This window comes from Aythya marila (assembly GCF_965140915.1).
Source record: "Aythya marila genome assembly, chromosome: 28".
Lineage (NCBI taxonomy): Eukaryota > Metazoa > Chordata > Aves > Anseriformes > Anatidae > Aythya > Aythya marila.
The window spans coordinates 478,709-487,799 of record NC_139069.1 but is presented as its reverse complement, the minus strand read 5'-3'; the positions used below and the strand labels follow the sequence as shown (position 1 = coordinate 487,799).

Here is a 9,091-nt window from a genome sequence, read left to right as displayed (position 1 = left end):
GGAAATGAGGGGGCTTCGCCGCGGAGGGCTGCCCGCGGCGGTGCCTGAGTGAGTGTGCGCGGCGTTTTCAACCCCACCGCGGCTTTTTTGTCCTAGTTTTAATTTTTTTAACCCTAATGTTCCCTTATTATATCCCCCTCGTGGTGTTTTGGGGAGAAAAATGAGGAAAAAAGCGCGGCTCGCCCTCAGGCACCCCGCCGGGCGGCCCCGCGCCGCCATCTTGCCGCGGTTAACCCCCGCCCCGCCATGGCGGCCCCGGGGGCGGCTCGCTGAGGAGGAAGGGAGGGGGGGAAGGGCGAAAAGAGGCAAATCGGCACGAAACGCCCCAAAGCGGCGTCGTGACGTCACTCCCCCTCACCCCCCCGCTCCCCTCAGGCTCGCAGACTGACAGGAAAAGCGGCGCAGCGCCCCCCCCCCCAAAAAAAAAAAAAATAAAAAACCGCCCCAAAATGCTAAAAATCGGCTTTCAGCCCTCAAAATTAACCCAAATTAATTTTCAGACCCCCAAAATCGCTTCGAACGGCCCCAAAATCGCTTGTAACGCCCCCAAAATGCACTTGAGCGCCCCCCCCAAATGATTCTCACCACCCAAAAATTGATTTTTACCTCACGAAAATTGATTTTTACCTCACAAAAGCTGACTTTTACCTCACAAAAGCTGATTTTTACCTCATAAATTCATTTTTCCTTCACAAAAAATAATTTTACCTCACAAAACCTTACTTTATTTCACAAACACTCGTTTTTACCTCACAAACACTCGTTTTTACCTCACAAAATAGAGTTTAACAGCACAAAAAGTAATTTTTACCACAGAAAAATTTTATTCTTACCACGCAAAAAACATTTTTTACAACGCAAAAAATTATCTTTTCACACAAAATTCGATTTTTACCACAAAAATTCAATTTAACCCTCAAAAATACCAACTTTACCCTCCACAAAATTAATATTTAGCCCCCCAAATTGGTTTGAAGCCCCACAAGGTTAATTATAAATCTCCATAGGTTGAATTTAACCCCCCAAAAATCCCTTTTAACCCCCCAAAATTGATTTGAATGCCCCCCAAATGATTTTTACCACACAAATATTGATTATTTCCACTGAAAAAAATGATTTTTGCCTCACATACATTCATTTTTACTTCACATAAATTGATTTTATCTCATAAAACTTCAGTTTTATCTCACATAGCACCATTTTTTTCTCACAAAAGCTCATTTTTACCTCACAAATACTCATTTTTACCACACAAAAAGCATTTTTGCAATGCAAAAAATCATCTTTATTCCACAAAAAATCATTTTTATCATAAAAGTTGAATTTATTCATCAAAAATATCAAATGTACCCTCCCCAAATTCACTATTAAGCCCCCCAAATCGGTTTGAAGCCCCCCAAAAATTAATTATAAATCTACATAGATCCATTTAAAACCCCTGAAAATCACTTTTAACCTCCCAAAATTGACTTGATTGTCCCCAAAAATGATTTTTAATACACAGAAATTTATTTTTACCACAGAAAACTTGTTTTTTTTGCCACAAAAATTCTTCATCTCACAGAAAAAAATCGTTTTTACCTCACAAAACATCATTTTCACCACAGAAAAGTTGATTTTTACCACACAAAAAGCATTTTTGCTACAGAAAAAATCATTTTACCTCACAACATTTGATTTTTGCCCCATAAAAGTTCATTTTAACCCTCAAAAATATCAACTTTAGCCTCCCCAAATTCCTGTAAAGCCCCCCAAATCACTTCGAAATCCCCCAAAATTAAGTATAAACCTCCCTAGATTCAGTTTAAATGCCAAAAAAAATCACTTTTAACCCCTAAAAAACTGATTTTTCCCCTCCATAAATGGCTTTTAATCCCCCCAAACTGATTAAAAACCCAAAAATATCAATTATAGTCTCTCCAAATTAACTTTAATTGCCTTAAATTTGTTATAACCCACCCAATATTAAGTTTAAGCCCCCCAAATTGACGTTAGCCCCCAAAATATCAACTGTAACCCCTCAAAAACGATCTTAATTCCCCCAAAATAATGATAAATTCACTTTATCGACCTAAACTTGCCTTTAATACCCCCAAAAATCAGATTTAAACCCCAAAAAGTCGATTTAACCCCCTGCAAAGTGGATTTTAACCCCCCAAAATCTGATTTTAACCCACCAAATCTCATATTAACCTCCCAAAATTTGTTTTATCCCCCAAAATGGATTTTAACCCCCCAAAACTGATCAAAACTCCCTAAATATCAATTTTATCCCCCCAAATTTAGTTTTAATCCCCCCAAAATTGATTTAATCCCCTCTAAAATCCAATATTACCCCCCTCAAATGATATAAATCCAATAAATTCGGCTTTAAACCCCCCAAAACTATGAATTTTCACTCATAACCTTAATTTAAGCCCCCCAAATTCAGTTTTTAGCCCTAAATTACCCCCAAATCCTTTACAAATAACCCAATTTAAATGAAAAAAAATGAATAAAATCTAATTTAAGCTAATATTTTCCACAGAGTCCTTGAAATAAGGCACGCCCACAAGGAAATAATTATTTTTCAAGCATTTTTAAAGGTACATTTTTATCATAGACATCCATAAGTGCGAATTTTCCCCTAAAATTCCATGTTTTAGCTCAAAAAATTCCAAAAATATCTTTTTTTAGCTTCTTTATTTCATAAAAATGCTCAAAAATGCTTTGTCATCGCACCTGTAGCAGCCGCAATAAATACAATTATAACTTGACCACATCTTTTTAAATGCTTTCAAACCCCGTTTTCAGAGATTTTGGGTCTAAAATGGAAATTCAAATTTTAAATGTTAATAATTTTGAACTTGGAAGGAGGTTAAAATATGTTTTTAGCGAGTAAAAATGCCTTCAAAACCCATTTTAGGTCTTTTTAAAGGAATTTAAGTCCATTTATGATGAATAAAATGCTTTAAAGTCGATTTGTAATCAATTTTAAGTTTTATAAATAATTTAAATTTCGTTTTTAATGCTTAAAATTCCCTTAAAATTTTATTTTTTGGGTTTTGAAACCTCATAAAGAATTTTAAATCCATCTACAATATTAGAAATAGCCTTAAATTTCATTTTTAAGGGATTTTATGCCTCGTAGTCAGTTTGTAAATGAATAATATCGGTTAAAATCCCTTAAAATTTTAATTTTTATTTTTTTTATAAAAATTGATGATGATTTTTTAACTAATAAAAACACTTTAAAAGCCTTTTCTGAGGGATTTTTATTCCTAGGAAGAATTTCAGACTCATTTAACACGTCTAAATCCCCTCCGTAAGAATTTTTGAGTCTTTTGAGGAGATAAAAAATGCTATTTAATTAAAAAATTACCTAAAAAAATTATTTTTAAGGGGTTTTAAAGAAATTCAGAGGCCTTCACCTAGGGATTTTTGGAGGCCTCCACCTCAAAATATTCGGTGATTTGCGCTAAAAAATACTTGGAGGACACTAATACTAAATATTTGGGGGTCTCCAAGCGGAAAATTGGGCGAAATTGGGGAATTTTGGCCAATTTTGTAGGTGGACGCCCAGTCCTCCAGCTCGGAGGACCGCCCTCGTCTCTATGGTTCTCAACCCGGAAGCAAAGCGGAAGAGGGGCAAGGGGGAGACGGCGCTTCCGCTTCCGGGCGGCGGCCTGGCCGGGGCGGCGGAGCCATGGAGGTGAGCGGCGGCTTTGTGGTGGGGGGGAGTCCTCCAAGGGGGGGGGCAGTCCTCCAAGGGGGGGGGGAGGAGGATTTGGGGCGGTTTCGGGGGTTTTTGGGGCTGTTGGGGGGGGTTGGGGGCGGTTTGAGGGGGTTGGGGGGGCTTGGGGGAAGTTTGGGGGCGGTTTGGGGGGAATTTGGGTCTTTTTGGGGGGGGTTGGGGGCGGTTTTGGGGGGATTTGGGGGGATTTGAGGGGTCTGGGGCAGATTTTGGGGCAATTTGGGGGATTTGAGGAGGTTTGGGGGGTCTTGGGGAGGCTTTGGGGTTGTTTTGGGGTATTTGGGGGAGTTGGGAGAGGTCTTGGGGCGGTTTTGGAGGATTTTGGGACTGTTATGGGGGTGTTGGGGCTGTTTTGGGGTATTTGGGGGGTGGTGGGTTGGGTTTTGGGGCTGTTTTAGGAGATTTGGGGAGGTTTTGGGGTATTTAGGGGGGATTGGGGGGGTTTTGGGGCTGTTTTGGGGTATTTGGGGAGGTTTTGGGGCTGTTTAGGGTGATTTGGGGAGGTTTTAGGGGGGGTCTTGGGGCGTTTAGGGGAGGTTTGGGGGATTGGGGGGGGTTGGGGGAGATTTTGGGGGGATTTGGGAGGGTTTTTTGGATTTTTGGGGGGTTTCTGGGAGGTGTTGGGGTATTTGGGGGAGGTTTTGGGGGGCTTTTGGGGTCATTGGGGGAAATTTGGGGTTACTTTGGGGTATTCGGTCTCAGTTTAGGGGTACATTTAAGGGAATTTTGGGGGATTTTGGTGTATTTTAACCCTTTCTTTGCTATTTTATGGGGTCACCCCCACCCCACCTCATGAGCGGCGATTCTCCATTCCATCCTCATCCCTAAAACCCCTCTTTTTAACCCAAAAACCCCCTTTTTCACCCCAAAACCCCTTCCAGTTCCCCGGCGGCAACGACAACTACCTGGCCATCACCGGCGCAGCTCACCCCTTCCTGACAGGCGCCGAGGTAGGAAATAAGCTAAAAAAAAATGAAAAAGACCCTAAAAAAGAGCCAAAAAAAGCCGTTTTTGCCCCGTTTTCCTTATTTTTTTAACCCCTTCCTGCCCGCAGACCTTCCACACCCCCAGCCTGGGGGACGAGGAGTTCGAGATCCCCCCCATCGCCCTGGACGCCGACCCCTCGCTGGCCGTGGCCGACGTCGTCGCCCACTTCGACGAGCTGGGGGACCCCGGGGCGCCCCCCGAGGCCGCCTTCGCCCCCCCTTACGGGGTGCAGCCCCTCGACATGCCCGTGGGGATCGGGCCCGGGCTGATGGAGCAGGGCGGGGGGCTGCTGCCGGGGGGGCTCTCCATGGTGAGTGGGGTTTTTTTGGGGAAAAAAGGGGGGTTTGGGGGGTTTTGGAGAGGATTTGGGGGAAAAGAGAGGGATTTGGGGGGGATTTGGGGGAAAAAAGGGGAGATTAGGGGGAAAAAAAGGGGATTTAGGGGGCATTTAGGGGAAAAAAGGGGGTTTGGGGGGTGGTTGAGGGGGATTTAGGGGAAAAGAGAGGGATTTGGGGAGGATTTAGGGGGATTTGGGGGGGAAAAAGGGGGGTTTTGGGGAGACTTGAGGGGGATTTGGGCGGGATTTAGGGGAAAAAGAGAGGTTTTGGGGGGGTTGGGGGGGGTTAGGGGGGATTTAGGGGAGAAAAGGGGAGGTTAGGGGGAAAAAAGGGGGATTTGGGGGGGATTGAGGGGGATTTAGGGGAAAAAAGGGGAGGTTGGGGGGAAAAAAGGGGGATTTGGGGGGGATTTAGGGGAAAAAAATGGTATTTGGGGGGATTTAGGGGATAAAAGGGGGACTTAGGAGGGATTTAGGGGGATTTGGGGAGGATTTAGGAGAAAAATGGGGGGTTTGGTGGGATTTGGGGAGGATTTAAGGGTGATTTGGGGAGGATTTAAGGGAAAAAAGGGGGATTTGGGGAGGTTTTAGGGGAAAAAAGGGGGGTTTGGGGTGATTTGGGGAGGGTTTGGGGGGATTTGGGGAGTGTTTGGGGGGATTTAGGGAGGATTTAGGGGAAAAAAGGGGGATTTGGGGGTGATTTGGGGGGGATTTAGGGAATAAAAGGGAGGCTTTGGGGGGATTTGGGGGAAAAAAGTGGGGGTTTCAGGTGATTTAGGGAGGATTTAGGGGAAAAAAGGGGGATTTGGGGGGGATTTGGGGGGGATTTAGGGAATAAAAGGGAGGTTTTTGGGGAATTTGGGGAAAAAAAGTGGGGGTTTCGGGTGATTTCAGGAGGATTTAGGGAAAAAAAGAGGGGTTTGAGGGGGAAAAAAACCCTAATTTTTCCCCCAAATCTCCCATTTTTCCCCCAAATCTCCTATTTTTCCCCCAAATCTCCTATTTTTCCCCCAAAACCCCAGGAACTGGACCCCCCGCTGGCCGCCCCGTACTCCGCCGCCCCCCCGGTGACCATCGAGGTGCCGATGAGCCCGGGGGGGCTCCTGGCCCCCGGCGCCCTCACCACCATCGACCAGAGCGAGCTCAGCTCCCAACTGGGGCTGAGTTTGGGGGGGGCGCCCCCAACGCTGCCCCCCCCGGCCCCGGAGCCCTCCCCCGACGAGCGCCTCTCCGCCACCCCCTCGCCCACCCCCTCGCTGCCCGACGAGGAGGCCGAAGACTTCCGCAGGGTGAGCCTGACCCAAAAAATCCTAAAAATATCCTAAAGCACCTTTTTTGCCTGTTTTCTGACTCTAAATCCCGCTTTTTTATCTCTTTCTGACCCAAAATCCCACTTTTTTCCCGCTTTCCTACCCCAAAATCCCTTTTTCTGACCCAAAATCCCACTTTTTTCCTGCTTTCCATCCCAAAATCCTGGTTTCCGACCTAAAATCCTACTTTTTTCCCTCTTTCCTACCCCAAAATCCCCCTTTCTGACCCAAAATCCCGTTTTTTTCCTGCCTTCCATCCCAAAATCCTGCTTTCTGACCCCAAATCCCACTTTTTTCCCTCTTTCTGACCCCAAATCCCGCTTTCTGACCCAAAATCCCACTTTTTTTCCGCTTTCCATTCCAAAATCCTGGATTCTGACCTAAAATCCTGCTTTTTTCCCTCTTTCCTACCCCAAAATCCTGCTTTCTGACCCCAAATCCTACTTGTTTCCCTCTTTCTGACCCCAAATCCCGCTTTTTCCCTGCTTTCCAACCCCAAAATCCTGCTTTCTGACCCAAAATCCTGCTTTCTTCCTGCTTTCTGACCCAAATTCCCATTTTTTCTTTACCTCTTTCCAACCCAAAATCCCACTTTTTCCCGCTTTCCATCCCAAAATCCTGATTTCCGACCTAAAATCCTACTTTTTTCCCTCTTTCCTACCCCAAAATCCTGCTTTCTGACCCCAAATCCTGCTTTTTTCCCTCTTTCTGACCCCAAATCCCACTTTTTTCCCTCTTTCAAACCCCAAAACCCGCTTTTCCTTTCCTGTTTTGTGTTTTTTCCCCTTTTCTTTTTCCCTTTTTTCTTTCTCCTTTTCTCGTTTTTTTCCCCCTTTCTTTCTCCTTTCTTTCTTTTTCCTTTTTCTCTTTTTTCCTTTTTTCCTTTTTTTTTTCCCTTTCTTTTTTCTCTTTTTTTTTCTTTTTCTTCCCTTTTTTTTTTCTTCCCTTTTTGTTTTTCCCTTTTCTTTCTCTTTTTCTCGCTTTTTCCCCTTTTGTTTCTCCTTTTTCTTTTTTCCTTTTTTTTTGTCTGTTTTCTTTTACTCTATTTTCCTTTTTCTCTTTTTTCCTTTCTCTGTTTTCCTTTCTTTTTTGTTTCTTTTTCTTTCTTTTCTCTCTTTTTCCTCTCTTTCCCTTTCTTTTTTCTCTTTTCCTTTCTTTTTTTTCTCTTTTCCTTTCTTTTCTCTCTTTTCCTTTCTTTTCTCTCTTTTCCTTTTTTTCTCTCTCTTTTGCTTTCTTTCCTTTCTTTTTCCTTTCTTTTTTTCTCTTTTCCTTTTTTCTCTTTTTTCCCTTCCTTTTTTCTCTTTTTTCCCTTCCTTTTTTCTCTTTTTTCCCTTCCTTTTTTCTCTTTTTTCCCTTCCTTTTTTCTCTTTTTTCCCTTCCTTTTTTCTCTTTTTTCCCTTTTTTTCTCTCTTTTTTCCCTTTCTTTTTTCTCTTTTCCCTTTCTTATTTTTTTCCTTTCTTTTTTCTCTTTTTTCCCTTTCTTTTTTCTCTTTTCCCTTTTTTTCTCTTTTTTCCTTTTTCTCTCTTTTTTCCTTTCCTTTTTCTTTTTCCCCTTCTTTTGTTTTTATTTCCTTTTTTTCCTTTTTCCTTTTCTCCTTTCTTTTTTCCCCATTTTTCCTTCCTTTTTCCTCTTCTCTCCTTCCTTTTCCCTCCCCCTTCCCCTTTCATCCCTCTACATTTTCTCTCCCCCTTTCCTTTCTCTTCCCTTTTCCCCTTCCCCCACCCCCTTTTTCCCCCCTTTTTTCCCCTTTTTCCCCCCTTTTCCCCCTTTTTTCCCCCCCCGAAGCCCCCCGCCCAGAAATCCACTCCCCCTCCGGCCGCCCCGGAGGCCGGGGGGCGCAAGCAGAAGCCCCCCAAGAAGCAGAAGAAGAAGAAGGACCCCAACGAGCCCCAGAAGCCGCTCTCCGCCTACGCCCTCTTCTTCCGCGACACCCAGGCCGCCATCAAGGGCCAGAACCCCAACGCCACCTTCGGCGAGGTCTCCAAAATCGTGGCCTCCATGTGGGACAGCCTCGGCGAGGAGCAGAAGCAGGTCCGGGGGGGGGCGGGGGGACAGATTTGGGGACAGGGGGCTGCATTTGGGGACGGGAGGATGGGTTTGGGGAGGTGGAGGCTCAGGAGATTCAGTTTTGGGGACATGGAGGATCAGGAGGCTGGATTTAGGGAGGTGGAGGCTCAGGAAATTTGATTTTCAGGAGGTAGAGGCTGAGGAAATTCAGTTTTGGGGAAATGGAGGCTCAGAAATTTTAGTTTGGAGGATGTGGAGGCTCAGGAGATTCGGTTTTGGGGAGGTGGAGGCTCAGAAATTTTAGTTTGGAGGACATGGAGGCTGAGGAAATTCGGTTTTGGGGAGGTGGAGGCTCAGGAGGCTGAATTTGGGGAGGTGGAGGCTGAGGAATTTTGGTTTTGGGGAAGTGGAGGATCAGAAACTTCTATTTTGGGGACGTGGAGGCTCAAAAAATTGGGTTTTGGGGAAGTAGAGGCTGAGGAAATTTGGTTTTTGGGATATAGAGGCTGAGAAATTTTAGTTTGGAGGCCGTAGAGGCTGAGAAAATCCAGTTTTGGGGAGGTAGAGGCTGAAAAATTTAAATTTTGGGCACGTGGAGGCCGAGAAGCCTCACATTTCGTCTCGTGGAGGCCGGGTGGCCTCCGGGCCTCCCGTTTTGACCTCATTTTTCCTTTTTTTTCCCCGTTTCAGGTCTACAAACGCAAGACGGAGGCCGC

At 44.8% G+C, this 9,091-nt stretch overlaps 1 protein-coding gene across 1 annotated transcript in view; it reads left to right on the top strand.

The window, feature by feature from the left end:
* Positions 1-3,645: 3,645 nt before the first annotated feature.
* Positions 3,646-9,091, top strand: part of TOX4 (TOX high mobility group box family member 4) — a 12,663-nt gene continuing 7,217 nt past the window's right edge. The window contains 6 exon segments of the mRNA XM_082780410.1: positions 3,646-3,691; positions 4,615-4,683; positions 4,788-5,030; positions 6,080-6,346; positions 8,154-8,399; positions 9,066-9,089. Of these exon segments, the coding sequence (XP_082636536.1) occupies positions 3,686-3,691; positions 4,615-4,683; positions 4,788-5,030; positions 6,080-6,346; positions 8,154-8,399; positions 9,066-9,089 (855 nt within the window). The 5' untranslated portion in view covers positions 3,646-3,685.